Source organism: Brassica napus, chromosome A7 (genome assembly GCF_020379485.1).
Source record: "Brassica napus cultivar Da-Ae chromosome A7, Da-Ae, whole genome shotgun sequence".
Lineage (NCBI taxonomy): Eukaryota > Viridiplantae > Streptophyta > Magnoliopsida > Brassicales > Brassicaceae > Brassica > Brassica napus.
This window is the reverse complement of record NC_063440.1, coordinates 15803789-15821531: the sequence shown is the minus strand read 5'-3', so window position 1 is coordinate 15821531 and position 17743 is coordinate 15803789. Positions and strand designations below refer to the sequence as shown.

At 35.1% G+C, this 17743-nt stretch overlaps 1 protein-coding gene across 1 annotated transcript; it reads right to left on the bottom strand.

Moving 5' to 3' along the window:
• Positions 1–12595: 12595 nt before the first annotated feature.
• On the bottom strand, positions 12596–15986 carry LOC106352664 (cyclin-dependent kinase C-2 C). Its single transcript, XM_013792295.3, has 9 exons — positions 15539–15986; positions 15167–15451; positions 14742–15059; positions 14386–14613; positions 14205–14302; positions 13959–14067; positions 13460–13879; positions 13237–13366; positions 12596–13143 (listed from the first exon to the last, which is right to left on the bottom strand). Exons 1-9 carry the CDS (start codon positions 15893–15895, stop codon positions 13127–13129), a joined length of 1962 nt encoding a protein of 653 aa, XP_013647749.2. The 5' UTR covers positions 15896–15986; the 3' UTR covers positions 12596–13126.
• Between the last annotated feature and the right edge of the window lie 1757 nt (positions 15987–17743).

Sequence of the window (17743 nt, the reverse complement as noted above, 5' to 3'; positions counted from 1 at the left end):
TAAGATGATATTTTATTACTAGTTTTCCATCTGACATTCATTAACTTTCAACCTTGACTGATTATATACTCATTCAACAGGTGAACTAATCTTAAAGCAATATTGAAACTCTGAAAAACTTAATGAAGATGATATATATTTCTCAACTCGTTACCTTGGCCACTCGTAATGCAGTCGATGATATACTCATTCGACATCTGCATTGTGATACATTAGAAAAACTACATAAAATATTAAAATATCATTTTTTCTTGATGTGTGAGTGAAAAGTTTTACTCTTGTGTGTAAAGTTTCTTTTTGATTGCCAAACTTAAATTGTGAGTATCACCAACAAATCTGTCAAGTATTATCGTTTGACTTGTTATATTAACTCAATGTTATGAGGAAAGCTTAATGTTTACGACCTTACTTGAACAGGATCTCTAAAACATGTTCTCATCTTTATTACACAGAAATAACAAACGACAATATATTGTCGACATAACATACTAGCATAATAATAGTGAACACTCTGATTTCTTCTCTTGGTTACTTTAGCCACTTCCATTGAACTCCCTTGCTTCATGCATGTGCTCCAACGTCACTTTTCTTGTAAGTAAATGGTGACCAAAGAATACTCAACGTCATGTCGCAGATATGCTTTTGAGTTAAAGTGATGCATCACTTTGTAGTGCTTTAGAGCATGATTAATGCATGTCTCTTAGAATGAACTTCTTAACGTAATATAAAATACGATTTGTTATTTTTTAACTAAAAAGCCTAAGAAACATCTCTTATATCATATTTAAGAGATGTTTCTTAGGTTTTTTAGTTAAAAGCTAAGAGATTGTATCTTATATTACGATAAGAACCTCACCCTAATTAAGAGTATGATTAATGAGAAGTTCTTAAGTTAGGGTTCTTAACCCGTCTCTTAACTTAACTAGAAAAGCTAAGAAACAGCTTTTAAATATCTTATTTAAGAGCAAGTTCTTAGTTTTTTTAGTTAAAAGTTAAGAGACAGTTTTTTATTTTCCGATAACAACTCCACCTTAAGAAGTAAGAACCTCCATTAATCATGCTCTTAGAACTGTATTTGCGGGAAGATCTTTTTCTTTTTCTAAATAAGTGCATTTATAGCAAACTAAAATCATATATTTGGATTTAGCGGAAAAAAAGAACACTTGAGCTTGATCGAGTCAATATAATAACATTATATTTGTTTGGGCTATGTAATGTTCCAAAAATCATTTGTCAATCAATCCTATAACTTTTGGGCAAAATTTAATATACTCTCTTATACTTTTAATAGATGATGTTTTGGAAAATTTTATTTGCATTAAATTAGATGACGTTTTAAATTTTAATGCAATTTTTGTAACCTTACATGTTATATAACTTTTATTTCCTACAGTTTGTTATTAATGAATTAAAATTTGGTTAGGTGGATAGTTAATAATGTTTTTATTTCTAAAAAACTGTAATAAGAATTTTTTTTTAATTTGTGTGCGCAAGTATAAAACGTTAAGTAATAAAAAATGGAGGGAGTAGCTTTATTGATTTTCTTTCTATAATTTAATTTGACTAAATTAACACTACAAGAAAACAGCGGTATTCTGACGGACGTTCCGACGGAAAATGAATTCCTCGGAATATACAGAGGAATTTCCGAGGCAATTCCGAGGAAACACAAAATTTGGCTTCCTCGGAATTTCCTCGGAATATTCCGACGGAATTCCGAGGAAAATTCATCTCGTCGGAATATTCCGACGGAATACCGAGGAAACTAGTATTCCTCGGAAAAAACCGATGAATTCCGAGGAAATATTATAGACGTTAGAGAGCCGTTGGAGAGCCGTTGGGGGATTTTAAAAATTCCGAGGAAATTCCGACGAACTAGCCGTTTGCATCGGAATTCCGTCGGAATTTCCTCGGACTGTCGGCAGGATTTCAACTATAAATACAAGCACCCCTCTTCCTCTTCATTCACTCCATATCTTCATCCTCCCTCTCACTTTCTTTACACACGAATTTGATTCATAAAAAACATGTCTTCTTCAAATTATTTTCGTTCTTGGATCGATCGACCTCATTTGGATCCGAACACGAGATTGCTTACGGAAGAATACCAACAAGGTATAACCGAATTCATGGGGTTAGTTCACCGACAACCGGAAGCAAAAACAGGTATGTTAAGATGTCCTTGCTCTAATTGTAAAAATAAAAAAGTTATTAAACAATGGGATGTTTGGACTCATCTATATTTGAGTGGGTTTACACGAAGTTACAAAATTTGGTATCATCATGGAGAAACTGATTATGAACATGGTAGTACTAGCGAACCTCAGCCAGCGGTTAGATTAGAAGATCCAATTAGAACGGATGTAGATTACGGTGTAGGTACTGAGCAGATGGTAAATGATCATTTTAGAGGGGAAGATTTACCCAATGCCGAAGCTAGGAGATTTTATGATATGTTGGATGCTGGAAAGCAACCATTGTACGAAGGTTGCAGAGATGGTCATTCAGCTTTATCATCTGCTACAAGATTGATGGGCATTAAGACGGATTATAATTTGGCTGAAGACTGTGTGGATGCGATTGCTGATTATGTAAAAGGTATTCTACCCGAAGATAATGTAGCTCCTGGCTCATACTACGAGGTTCAGAAACTCGTAGCTGGTCTTGGTTTATCGTATCAGGTAATAGATGTATGCAGAGACAACTGCATGATTTATTGGAGGGCGGATGAACAGCGGGTTTCATGCAAATTTTGTGGGAAGCCTCGTTATAAAGATACGAGTGGAAGAGTTCCAGTACCATATAAAAGGATGTGGTATTTGCCTTTGACGGAAAGGTTGCAGAGGCTGTATCTGTCTGAACGCACAGCGCAACCAATGAGATGGCATGCGGAGCACTCAACAGATGGTGAGATCAGACATCCTTCAGATGCAAAAGCGTGGAAGCATTTCCAATCAAAGTATCCCGACTTTGCGTATGAGAGAAGAAATGTCTACCTTGGATTATGTACTGATGGTTTCAGCCCGTTTGGCAAGAGTGGAAGACAGTATTCTCTATGGCCAGTCATTCTTACACCATACAACCTACCCCCAAACTTGTGCTTGCGACGAGAGTTTTTGTTTCTCTCGATTCTCGTTCCCGGACCAGAGCATCCTAAGAGATCACTTGATGTGTTTCTTCAGCCACTAATATATGAGTTGCAACAACTATGGGCTCAAGGTGCTGAAACATACGATGTTTCGTGTAAAGAAAACTTTCAAATGCGGGCAGTACTAATGTGGACAATAAGTGATTTTCCAGCATATGGTATGTTATCTGGATGGACAACGCATGGAAGGCTATCATGTCCATATTGTCAAGATAACACTGATGCTTTCCAACTAAAACACGGAAGGAAAACGTGTTGGTTTGACTGTCACAGGAGATTTCTACCACCAGATCATCCATATCGTAGAAGTAGGAATTTGTTTACGAAGAACAAGAGGGTGTTTGACAGTCCACCTCCGGAAATTCGTGGGAAAGATTTGAAGACACAACTTAGAGATTTTGGTGCAGAAAGGACGCCAGACGTCGGTGGACATGAGCGTTTTCCGGTAGATGGTGTTGGAAACCTACATAACTGGCACAAAAAAAGTATTTTTTGGGATCTGCCATACTGGGAGGATCATCTACTAAGGCATAATTTAGATGTCATGCATATTGAGAAGAACTTTTTTGACAATCTCATGAACACGATCCTTAATGTTCAAGGTAAAACAAAGGATAATTTGAAGTCAAGACTCGATTTAGTCGATATATGTGATCGTTCAGAACTTCATGTTGATGAGAGTGGTAGGGCTCCTTTTCCCATATACCGACTTGATGCAGCGGGAAAGGATGCGTTCTTTGATTGGATTTCAAACGATGTGGAATTTCCAGACGGTTACGCATCTAATTTGCGTAACTGTATCGACAGAAAGGAAGGAAAGTTTACTGGCTTGAAAAGCCATGATTGCCATGTAATGATGCAGCGCCTCCTTCCGTTTGCCTTCAAGGAACTATTACCACGAAATGTTCATGAAGCAATTGCAGGGATAAGTGGTTTCTTCCGCGATTTATGCACAAGATCAGTGACTCTTGAAGGTATTGAAAATTTGAAGACTAACATAGCTGTGATTCAGTGCAACCTTGAGAAGATATTTCCTCCCTCATTTTTTGATGTTATGGAGCATCTTGTTATTCACCTGGTAAGAGAATTGGAACTTGGTGGTCCTGTGCAGTATAGATGGATGTATCTGTATGAGCGGTATATGTTCCATTTGAAGAAGATGGTGAAAAATTTAAGTAGGGTGGAAGGGTCTATAGTCGCACAGATGATCAATGAAGAAACTTCAAACTTTGCCGAGTACTACTTTCCAGCAGAAGTTCAGACCAAAAACAGAAGACCTGCTCGGCATGATGATAGAGGCGAACGGGCAACATATCATTGGAAGGTTCCAGACATTTTCACAGACGTTGGACGACTTAGCGGAAAACCAAAGGACCGTCGACTTACTGATCAGGAGCGCAGTCATTTGCAAACATATTTACTCACCAACTGCGAAGATGTTCTTCAATATGAAAGGATTTTCATGGCAGAAAAGCGGTTCGAATATAGATACGCCACAGAGGACGAACTAGAAGAAATGAAGCAGAGAGAATTTGGTGGATGGATGTTTACTTATGTGAGTGATGGTTTGGCAAGAGGTGAAACATTTGACGATTGGATACGCGAGATGGTCGTTGGACCAAACTTTGTTGTGAAGTCATATCCGAGATTTTGTACTCGAGGATATGCATTCACAACTCAGAAGAGGAGACGTTCGAGTACGACTTACGATGCTGGTGTTTGTTCTGCATCAGGAGATGATGTATACTACGGACACATAAATGAGATTTTGGAAATCAAGTATTTGGGCATGGTTGGATTGCGCTGTACTGTTTTCTATTGTGATTGGCACGACAACACTCCAGATCGAGGTGTGAGAACAGATGCATTTGGTGTTACATCAGTAAATTCAAGACGGAAGCTGCAATATTATGATCCTTTCATTCTTGCTTCTCAGGCCGATCAGGTTTGTTATATCAAGTACCCCCGGGTAAGGAACAGAGATGATCCATGGGTTACTGTTACAAGACTCAACCCGAGAGGCCGAGTTCAGGGAAGTTCTGAGCTGGAAGACCCACTACAACCAAGCACATCCGGCAACTTAAGTGCAGCAGAAGATTTAGGTGGAGTTGGCCTTGTAGTCGATTTAACCGACTTCGGAGAGGAAGCCGCCGTTCACGTAGAGGATGAACCAGTGATTGGAGAGTTTCACCAAGATCCAGATTCAGATTCATCTGGTGATGACGACTCGGAAACAGACTAGCGTCGACTTTTTTTTTTTTTTTTTTAAATATAAATACCGAGGAAATTCCGAGGACAGATAGGTTTTCCTCGGAATTTCCTCGGAATAGATCTTCTCGATTTAGGGACTTGATTATAGATTCCTTTTCCTCGGAATCTCCTCGGAAGTTTCCGAGGAAATTCCGACGAAGTAAGAAATTCCTCGGAATTTCCTCGAAAATTTCCGAGGAAATCCCGAGGAACATGGGCATTTGATTATAGATTCTTTTTCCTCGGAATCTCCTCGGAATTTTCCGAGGAAATCCCGACGAAGATAATTGTTTCCTCGGAATTCCCTCGGAAATTTCCGAGGAAATTCCGAGGAACTTGGGGTTTTAAACCGAAAACAACGTTTTACGGATTGAATAACATGTATATAACCTTCATTAAGTGTCTTAACCAGATTATGATGTTTGGAACTAGGAACTTTGGTGTTTTATCCAATAACAAACACTTTTACGATTCCATGAACGAAAACCACACAACATAAGAGAAACACTTATACACTTTAATAAACGGTAAAGGGAATACTTACAATTATTTTTGAAATTGTGTTATTTCATGGTTTATGATCATCTATACAAAGAATCCTCAATGGTATGCATTATAATTGTATAAGAAATGAAATACGGCGAAAATAATCGATGTTTTAAAACCCCAAACCCTGGTTCCTCAGAATTTCCTCGGTAATTACCGAGGGTATTCCGAGGAATCATGGTTCCTCGGAATATTTTCATTTAACCGGGTAAACCAAGCCGCCAAATATTTCGCGAAAATTGAATCAAAGAATTCCGAGGAAATTCCGATGGATTCATTAAATAATTCCGACGAAATTCCGACGGATAGTTTCCGTCGGACGCGTCATTTTATTAGGTCGAACGCGATCTTCTTCCCCATTTCTCTCCGCCTCACTTTCTCTCCCTTGCGATTTCCGCCGACTCCTCTCTTCTCCCTTGCGATTTCCGGCGATTTCTCTCTTCTCCCTCGCGATTTCCACTCCCATAATCATGTAAGAACCCTATCCCACTCTCTTAGGGTAGATTTGTATGGTTTTGAAGTAGATTTGATGATTTTGGAATGAGATTTATAGATTTTTGTTAGGTTGAATGGTAGGATTGTGTAAAATCGAGTTTGATTATGTATTTCACTTGATTTGGATTTTTTTTTGGTTTTATTGATTTTGTGGTTATAAAAATCGAATTTGTAATTATATATGTATATATTCAAAACGTTTTTTGTATATAAAATCTATTTTTTGCATTTTAAAATCATTTATATATTTATTAATGATTTTTAAAATCTATAAAACTTTTTTGTGATTAAAAATCATATATATATAATATTCAAAATCATTTTTTTGTGGTAATAAAACGTTTTATGTATTTTATATATAAAATATAAATTTTTATATTTATTTAACATTTTTAATATTATTAAAACTATTTTTTGTAATTATTAAACATTTTTAATATTTTTAAAACTATTTTTTGTAATTATTAAACTGTTTTTGGGGTTTATTAAAACTATTTTTTTAATTTTTAAACTATTTTTTATTTATAAAAACTTTTTTTGTTAATTATTAAACTATTTATATTTTTGTGATTAAAAATTATTTTTAATTAAAACTATTTTTTTTTAATTTACAGGTCTAATGATGATCAGATCCGGCCTCGCCAGCGTCGTAGCCGGGGTGGTATGGGGAGCCAGTCTCGGGGTTCGTCCAGCCATGTTCAGGATTCCGTTTCGCCCCACAGCTCCTACCATACATCTCCTTCTCCATTACCCGCTCCTGCTGCTCCCGCTCCCGCTGCTATACCCGCTCCTGCTCCTACGGGTCCTCCGGGAGTGATGAGTGTTGCGGAGTTGGTTCGACAGCCCGGTCGTGACCATCTTCCCTATCTCACTGAGTATCCACATGGACATGGTCAAACATGGTAATTAAACTTTTATTTTTTTTCCTTAAAATTTGATTGATTATTAATAATTTGTTCTTTTTATTAGGTTCAACCGATCCGGGAACGGGATCAGCGCATGGATCAACCGTATGATGTACTCTGCCCTCGACAAGGGACATCCGACTTTCACTCACTTCCCCGTCGAGAAGCAGCATCTGTGGTTTCGTCAGTTTGCGGTAAGTATTCAAATTTTTTACTTATATTTTTTATTTATTAAAACTATTTTTTGTGATTATTAAACTATTTTCTATATTTATTAAACATTTTAAATATTTTAAAAACTATTTTTTTAATTATTAAACTATTTTTTATTTATTAAAACTTTTTTTTTGTAATTATTAAACTATTTTCTATATTTATTAAACTATTTTTTATTTATTAAAACTATTTTTGTAATTATTAAACTATTTATATTTTTGTGCTTAAAAACTATTTTTAAACTATTTCAGCAAGAATTCAACTGGAATTCCGATGATACGCTCTCTATCTATAACCATTTTGTCCATAAAGTTATGGACAACTATGGGAAGCAGATGTACGAGTGGAAGAAGAAGTGGGAAGTAAACAAGGTAGTTTTTAATTTATTAACAATTTTTAATTTATTAAACTATTTTTTAAATTATTAAACTTTTTTTTTTAATTAAAAGGTCCCAAAGTCGATGAACGACACGGTATGGAAGGAGTTGTGTGAGCATTGGGATAAGGAAGAGATGAAAGAAACTTCTTCCACCAACTCCAACAACCGCAGGAGCGACCGTAAAGGGAAGGGCATCTACAAGCATAACTTGGGTGCCCAATCTATTGCCACTCTCGCGGATCGCATGGTAAGTTCAACCGCTTTTTCTTTAATTATTTAAGTTTCAGAATTTTATTTTTTATGCATTTTTTCAAATTTCTAATGTTTGTTTAATTTATTTTTTTTCAAGGCGGAAGAAAATGAGGGCGAGCCGGTTGATGATCTCGCCCTAATGAAAAGGGCGTATACCAACAAGAAGACCGGTCAGATTGATGATGGTCTTGTGAGGGACGTGGTCGACCTGGTCCAAACTCAGGTGTACGACGAAGTGTCTCAGCTTCAAACCGATGATGACGATTCGACGGCTTCGACCAACTTGTCCCGGGTTCGAATCAACGAAATCGTTGAATCGGTAAGTTTTTTTTTAAAAGTTCAATTTATTTATTTCTTGATTTTTATTTTATCATCAATTTATATTATCTAAATTTGGTTTTTTATATTTCAGTCGGTTCCAAAGAAGAAGGGACGTATGGTCGGTTTGGGTCGTCGCTCCCGGTCGGCTGCTCCTTCTTCTGCACCACCGCCATATGTTGATCCGGAAGTTCTTACGGCTCAGCTGAAGGACAAGGATGATCGGATATCTGCGTTGGAGACCCAGATGGCAGCTCAACAGGCGGGCTATGAGACCCAGAAGAGGCTCAACGAGCAGATGATGGAGATGATGAAGAGGATGTACCCGAACGAGGTGTTCCCGAACATCCAAGACCCGTAGTTTTTTTTTTTTACCAAAAACTCTGAAAGTTTTATTTAACTTTGAATATTATCTACTATGTTTTATTTAATGTTTTATTCAATTTTAATTTTAAATTTTTAAATTTAAATTTAAAAAATTTAAATTTTTTTAAAAAAAATAAATTTTTTCGAAATTCCGAGGGAATGGAGTTCCTCGGAAAATTCCGAGGAACTTTCTTCCCTCGGAAAATTCCGAGGAACATATTTCCCTCGGAATTTTCCGAGGGAATGGAGTCCTCGGAAAATTCCGAGGGAGTTTTGTCCCTCGGAATTTTCCGAGGAACTCCATTCCCTCGGAAAATTCCGAGGGAAATATGTTCCTCGGAAAATTCCGAGGAACATATTTCCCTCGGAATTTTCCGATAAACATTCCAAGGAATGTTTTGTCGAAACTTCCGAGGATTTGACCATCGGAATTCCATCGGTATATTCCGAGGAACCATCCGACGAACATATGTTTCTCGGAGTTTCCTCGGAATTTTGTTTCCTCGGAATTCCGTCGGAAATTTCCGACGGAATTCCGAGGAAGTATGAATTTCCGAGGAGATATTTCCGAGGACTTTTTTCGTCAGTATGTCGTCGGAATAGCGTTATTCCGACGACATACCGACGATTTTTTCCCTCAGTATCCCGATGTTTTCTTGTAGTGTAAGTACCGTTACTTTATTAATCTATAAATAGGGTTTCACAATTAAATGAAGACCATTCATATTATCTTCAATCTCTAAAACGGTATGGAGAAAATATCAATGAAACTTGCATTCTTTATCTTCATAGCTATTAGCTCCGGTAAATATTTATATTACATATTCCATGTGTAAGATCTTTTATAATAGTGTATTATTGCTAACATATGTTTTCTTATGGTTTTCTAGTGATGAGTATCACAGAAACTGGAGCGAACCGGTTACTACAAGATGAAGCTTCTCAAACTGTGTTGTTGCACCATGAAGCTTCTTCCCAGGAGGCTATCAACCCAAACAAAATTCACTGCAAGAAAGGGTGTCATATTAAATGTGTTCCCAATCCATTTATTGTTGAATGTTTTTGTCAATGTTAAATTCAAATCGCTTATTATGATATCTAACGTCCAAATAAGATTTATTTACGATCAGTAAGATGATATTTTATTACTAGTTTTCCATCTGACATTCATTAACTTTCAACCTTGACTGATTATATACTCATTCAACAGGTGAACTAATCTTAAAGCAATATTGAAACTCTGAAAAACTTAATGAAGATGATATATATTTCTCATATCGTTCATCACTCAGAATGTAATGCAGTCGGTGATATACTCATTCAACATCTGCATTGTGATACATTAGAAAAACTACATAAAATATTAAAATATCATTTTTTCTTGATGTGTGAGTGAAAAGTTTTACTCTTGTGTGTAAAGTTTCTTTTTGATTGCCAAACTTAAATTGTGAGTATCACCAACAAATCTGTCAAGTATTATCGTTTGACTTGTTATATTAACTCAAAGTTATGAGGAAAGCTTAATGTTTACGACCTTACTTGAACAGGATCTCTAACACATGTTCTCATCTTTATTACACAGAAATAACAAACGACAATATATTGTCGACATAACATACTAGCATAATAATAGTGAACACTCTGATTTCTTCTCTTGGTTACTTTAGCCACTTCCATTGAACTCCCTTGCTTCATGCATGTGCTCCAACGTCACTTTTCTTGTAAGTAAATGGTGACCAAAGAATACTCACCGTCATGTCGCAGATATGCTTTTGAGTTAAAGTGATGCATCACTTTGTAGTGCTTTAGATTAATGCATGTCTCTTAGAATGAACTTTTTAACGTAATATAAAATACAATTTGTTAGTTTTTAACTAAAAAGCCTAAGAAACATCGATCTCTTATATCATATTTAAGAGATGTTTCTTAGGTTTTTTAGTTAAAAGCTAAGAGATTGTATCTTATATTATGATAAGAACCTCACCCTAATTAAGAGTATGATTAATGAAAAGTTCTTAAGTTAGGGTTCTTAACCCGTCTCTTAACTTAACTAGAAAAGCTAAGAACCAGCTTTTAAATATCTTATTTAAGAGCCAGTTCTTAGCTTTTTTAGTTAAAAGTTAAGAGACAGTTTTTTTTTATTTTCCGATAAGAACCCCACCTTAAGAAGTAAGAACCTCCATTAATCATGTTCTTAGAACTGTATTTGCGGGAGGATCTTTTTCTTTTTCTAAATAAGTGCATTTATAGCAAACTAAAATCATATATTTGGATTTAGCGAAAAAAAAGAACACTTGAGCTTGATCGAGTCAATATAATAACAGTATATTTGTTTGGGCTATGTAATGCTCCAAAAATCATTTGTCAATCAATCCTATAACTTTTGGGCAAAATTTAATATACTCTCTTATACTTTTAATAGATTATGTTTTGGAAAATTTTATTTGCATTAAATTAGATGACGTTTTAAATTTTAATGCAATTTTTGTAACCTTACATGTTATATAACTTTTATTTCCTACAGTTTGTTATTAATGAATTAAAATTTGGTTAGGTGGATAGTTAATAATGTTTTTATTTCTAAAAAAACTGTAATAAAATTTTTTTTTTAATTTGTGTGCGCAAGTATAAAACGTTAAGTAATAAAAAATGGAGGGAGTAGCTTTATTGATTTTCTTTCTATAATTTAATTTGACTAAATTAAGTACCGTTACTTTATTAATCTATAAATAGGGTTTCACAATTAAATGAAGACCATTCATATTTTCTTCAATCTCTAAAACGGTATGGAGAAAATATCAATGAAACTTGCATTCTTTATCTTCATAGCTATTAGCTCCGGTAAATATTTATATTACATATTCCATGTGTAAGATCTTTTATAATAGTGTATTATTGCTAACATATGTTTTCTTATGATTTTCTAGTGATGAGTATCACAGAAACTGGAGCGAACCGGTTACTACAAGATGAAGCTTCTCAAACTGTGTTGTTGCACCATGAAGCTTCTTCGCAGGAGGCTATCAACCCAAACAAAATTCACTGCAAGAAAGGGTGTCATATTAAATGTGTTCCCAATCCATTTATTGTTGAATGTTTTTGTCAATGTTAATTTCAAATCGTTTATTATGATATCTAACGTCCAAATAAGATTTATTTACGATCAGTAAGATGATATTTTATTACTAGTTTTCCATCTGACATTCATTAACTTTCAACCTTGACTGATTATATACTCATTCAACAGGTGATCTAATCTTAAAGCAATATTGAAACTCTGAAAAACTTAATGAATATGATATATATTTCTCATATCGTTCATTACTCAGAATGTAATGAAGTCGATGATATACTCATTCGACATCTGCTTTGTGATACATTAGAAAAACTACATAAAATATTAAAAATATCATTTTTTCTTGATGTGTGAGTGAAAAGTTTTACTCTTGTGTGTAAAGTTTCTTTTTGATTGCCAAACTTAAATTGTGAGTATCACCAACAAATCTGTCAAGTATTATCGTTTGACTTGTTATATTAACTTAATGTTATGAGGAAAGCTTAATGTTTACGACCTTACTTGAACAGGATCTCTAACACATGTTCTCATCTTTATTTTAGTTAACAAATTATTAAACAATAAGAGAGGAGAGATTCATAACCAAATGAAACAGATTAACATGAGAAATGTCTTACTGGTAATGAGTTGCTCAACTGAAAGAATAAAGAAAAATTAAAATATTTTTAACATAATTTTGAGAGATCTCACGCAAGTGGATCTGTTATGATACCAAAGATGAGTGACATATAACATAATTCTGTTAACATAATCGCAAGTGGATCTCACGCAAGTATTCGGGTTCAAGGAGGAGTTTGTTGGGGAGATAGTTATGATACCAAAGATGGTGGAGGCAGCAGTTCAGACATGCGTGTGGTGCCACCATCAAAGATGGAGTTTCCACCTTATGATGGTACTACAAATGCAATTGAATGGAGTTTCGACCTTATGATGACTATTTTCATGATCAAAGAGTGTTCAATGACGATGCAAAAGTAGGACAAACTACATTTGTACTAACTGGGAATGCTTATCAATTGTTTAGCAACCTCCATAGGTTGGTCACTCATAGATTAGGCTCAGAAACATTATTAATCGGTTTCATAAAATTTCCGTATTATTGTATATTTTTTTCTCCTTTTTCTAACAAAGATGAAATGTGGAATTTTGCTTCTCGATAATTCTGAGTTTCCGGTTTATCTGTCATCTTGTTCTGCCAAAGAGAGGAAAAAAAAAGAAGTGGTTTCATAAATTACAAAACCATCAGGTTATTTTTGGTTTATTCTTGAGTTATTAATTTATTTACCCAATTTGATGTGGGATTTTCGGACCGCTTGCCGGATATTACTTTCGTTCCTTTGCAAAATTTCGTCGATCTTGCCTGATTTAAATATCAGCGGTCCTGATATGCTCTGTTTTCCGAACTGTAGATGCTCCTGTAGCAACAACAACAATCACAAGCATTTAAATTCACACACATATTTTTTTTTTATACATAGAATTGCATATATGATCACAAGATTACTTACTAAGTTCTTCTTTAATGGAGAGTCCTCCCCTCTTTGGCTGAAATCCAAACCAGACCCATCAAGTGATCCGTGTCGTTTACCAGTACGGCTTAGCTTGTCCTCACTGGGTAACTCCTCCATAATCTGATCATCGTTGTCTCCCTGAATCTCGTAAGCTGATTCATTTTCGGGTTTGAGGTTCAAACCAAAAGTGTTCTTGGCAAAAGCGGCACTTGTTTCGCTCAATTGGCTCCTTGAGCTTGGTTGATAGTAGGTAAGAGTGGAGATATTATCAGGATCTTTTCGTCTTTTCACAGCCCACGAAAAGCCACTGGCCGGTCCTGTCGTCATTGGGAGGTCAGAGAGTTTGTAGTAATTTCCATGTGTTGTTGTAGTGGCTCGAGGACCCTCATTTGTTATGTTTTTATCCTCAAACGTGTCCTGCAAGGCAAACCGCTTACTTGAGACTTAAGAAACTAAGCTGAAAGAGGAGTTTTAGATATAGTGAAACAGTCAAAACCTGTCTTATTGGCAGCTTAGCGTAACTCTTTGGATCTTGTTCTTCTCCATGTGGTCTTTTGTGTTTCCTGCCAACTCCAGATTCTCTAAGCTTGAGGTTTGCTCTTTTCCTGAAAAAACATATTTATTTATAGTCTTAAAACATACTATTTCCTAAAACAAGACCAGAGTCCTCCAATGTAGGTATTTTGGCTTTAATATTTTACTTTGAAACAAAATGGATACAAGTAAAGAGAACAACTCTGACCTGCGCATGTCGTCGCGATTTTTAGCATCCATCTCTTTGTTTGGTGGATATTTAGGCAATGAAGAAGGATCACACGCATAAGGCCTCGTCAAGAAATACTAAGAGTCAAAAGGAAACCAGAAAAAAAAAAATTGAGAGGTAGAAAGAAAAGGAGCAACGGGAAACTGAAAATCTTCTTCACCTCAGAGTTAAGTGCAGATGAAGCAGTCCCACGCTTATATGCTTCCATAGAGAGTAAAGTTTCTAATAGAAGAACACCAGTTGTTGATAACTCTTTGCATCGTTCTCTAAGTGTGGCTTCATAAGTATGTTGAGGCCTGAAGGAAGTTGCATGCGGAAGCCTAGTTTTTTTCCAGAAACTATCCGGTGGAGATCCACAAAGCTTGTAGATTTTATGTAATTGTTCAATCTACAAAACCAAAAACATAGTTTAAAGAAAAAAATCAGCAATAAAACAAATTATTTTAGAAGCATCGTTTTCTTTTTTTTTGAAACACAGAAGCATCGTTTTCATGTGCAAGATATTTGTAATATTACCTCGGTTCTGCCTTTTAGGATTGGTTTTCCCATGAGGATTTCAGCAAAAACACATCCTACACTCCATAAATCGATTGATACTCCATAACTAGTAGATCCCATAAGAAGCTCAGGAGCTCTATACCATAAAGTCACCACACGGCTTGTCAATTGGTGTTTGTTCTTAGCTGTGACCACATTTGCTAGCCCAAAGTCTCCAAGTTTTAAAACTCCTTTGTTATTGACCAAAATGTTTGATGCCTTAATGTCTCTATGTATGACGCCTCGCATATGACAATGCTCTAGTCCCCAAAGTAGTTGCTGCATGTAACATTTGATCTTGTATACAAGAATCAAAAAGAAAGAATCTCAAAATTAAGCTATATATAATGTCAGAGAAAAAAGACACAAAATTTATTGGCTTCCACATATTTCAGATTTAGTACCTGTGACTCGGTGAATCTGATGTCCGGATTTGAGGACAAACCGGCAAGATCATGTTCCATATACTCGAAAACAAGATAAATGCTGCTCGACGCACGAGACGTGATAATACCCTCAAGTTTCATGATGTTGGGATGATTGAGTTTGCGTAGAATCAAAATCTCTCTTGCCATAAACCTAATGCTCTCTGGTTGAAGATTATCAAACTTTACCTTCTTCAAAGCCACCATTTTCCCGGTTTCTACTTCCCGTGCTCGAAAAACACTACTATATGTTCCTTGTCCAATCTACAACCCAAAAAAAAAAAATTCATCAAAATCTTTTTTCATAAATGTTTTAGTGGTACCTTCCATCACAAGAAACATAATGTTAACCTTCTCCAACTTCTGGAACGCCTCTGCCTTAAGAGGAACCCACCCATGAACAGCCTCAGAGGCAACCTCACAAAGCCAAGATGGCCAACCAGCAGCCGCATGCTCAGCTTCTATGTTCCTATGAGACAGCCCGGAAAGCAGGCTCTTACAAACCCTTGAATCAGAACCGCCCAATCTTTTCGATTTCCTTGACCGTCTGTTAATATTCTGACTCGCCTCCAATGAATGATCAACAAAGACTCGATGGTGCTGGTTCGTGGAGGAGAAGTCCGGTCCAGGGGTGTTTTCCCTGTCTTGGACCGGTGAGGCACTCTGGTCCCCTAAGTATGAGACGTTCTTGGAGCTGATGCAACCCATTTTTAGAGATTAATTGTTCAACCCCTCATGAGGCCAAAAAAGATGAAATGGGATTGCAGACAGAAGAACAAAGAACAAAGATTAAAAAAAGGAGGGAAAGAGAAAAGAAAAAAAATCACATGACAAAATTATTAAAAGGAAAAGGAAACTTTTTTTTTGGTTGAGTCTTCTTCTGAAAGAGAGGTAAGGGAAGCTGCAAAAACACAACCGCACAAAGAGAGAGAGAGAAAGTGAAAAAGACATATTTAGCTCTGTCACCTCCTCCATTTTTTTTTACTTTGTCACCTGTCTGACAGAGAGATCAATCAAATCTGTTAAGTTTTAGAAAAGGCCTAACCAATAGGTTAAAAAAAAGAAGAAATAATTAAGGTAGATTAGTTAGCTAATCTTTCCCAAGTTGTTCAGATGTCTTAACAAAAAAAACAGAGTTCTCATAATGAAAATCATCACTGGCCTTTGAATCTTCTAATGTACAGAACAACCGCTCTCAAAAAGTTTTTATATCTTATACCAGAAGGTGGGGTTGGATACTAAAGCTTATTTAAGTTTTACAATGTAATTGTTGCTCAGGTTCATTACTTTAAAGGGGTCTTCTTCAGTCAAAAGGAACTTTAGTTTATATAAATTCAGCAGCAGGAAAGAAATGTATACTCTTTATGCATTTTTTATTGGAGATCAAAATTTATAATATCAATAAATTTTATTACCACTACATACATTACTAACAGTACAAGAACATATATATTTGATTGAAACTTTTGCGCAGCTCAAGCAATTTTTTTTTTGGTGTAAATGTTAAGAAACTTTTGCGCACCTCGAGCAATTTGGCTGTAAGGTCTTTTACATTTGATGTTTTGGAAAAATGTCCTGGTTGAAATTAAACTTGTATGATCATTTACCATAAAAGAAGTTTGTATAAATTGTCACGATTGAAACTAAACTTATAAGACTATTATGCTGCCAACACAGCTACAAGCTTATAAACATTACAAACCACGTAGGGTACTTTTATCAAAAAAACCACGTAGGGTAATTACAATACTCATGCATTAGGCTAATCAACACAAAGCTTATCAAATTCATACTCATGCTTAGCATCCCGTTAACTACATGATAAACAAACCTGGTGATATTTTTCCAGATTTAATTTTCCTTGAACACATCTTGCTTTAACATTACAGAAACTGGCTAACCCCGGAGAAAATGCTCCAAAAATGTATATTGATCTTATTATATAAATCTTGGTCTTATTACAGAAGCTGGCTAATCCCAGAAAAAATGCTCTAAAAATGTATACGGATCTTATTTTATAATTTTTTTAACATGTCACTTAAAATAAAAGATGATTGTACAAGATTATATGATTGTAATTTTCCTTTTCTAAAATATTAAACCAAAAAAATTATAAAAGAGTATTTGATAGTAGTTTGCCTTTTTTCTAAAATATAAACAAAATATATTAAAATTATTTAATTAACAAAAACGAATTGTAAAATAGTATTTACATTAATAAAATCAAATAAAATAGTAAATTTCAAATACTTTATTAGTCATTAAATATAGTCATCTGATAGTAATTTTATTTTTATAAAATCCTAAATAAGAGATCTTATTATATAAAGTCTTGTTCTTCAAAATAGCTAATTAACATGTTTGTGATACATGTCAATAGAAACATGAAATTGTAACATGTGTTAAAAACTAATTATAAATATTTTATTAAATTATGTATCCTAAAAAGATATTTGTACAAGATTATGTGATTTTAATTTTTGCTTTCTAATACCTTAAGCAAAAGAAATTATAACAGAATATTTGATAGTAGTTTTTTCCTTTTTCTAACACATA

Coding starts and splice junctions, on each gene's coding strand:
- LOC106352664 (XM_013792295.3), bottom strand. CDS start 15,895: ATGGGTTGCATCAGCTCCAAGAACGTCTCATACTTAGGGGACCAGAGT. Junction 14,614..14,741: donor TCCTAAAAGGCAGAACCGAG/GTAATATTACAA, acceptor TTGGTTTTGTAG/ATTGAACAATTACATAAAAT. Junction 14,068..14,204: donor AATCGCGACGACATGCGCAG/GTCAGAGTTGTT, acceptor ATGTTTTTTCAG/GAAAAGAGCAAACCTCAAGC.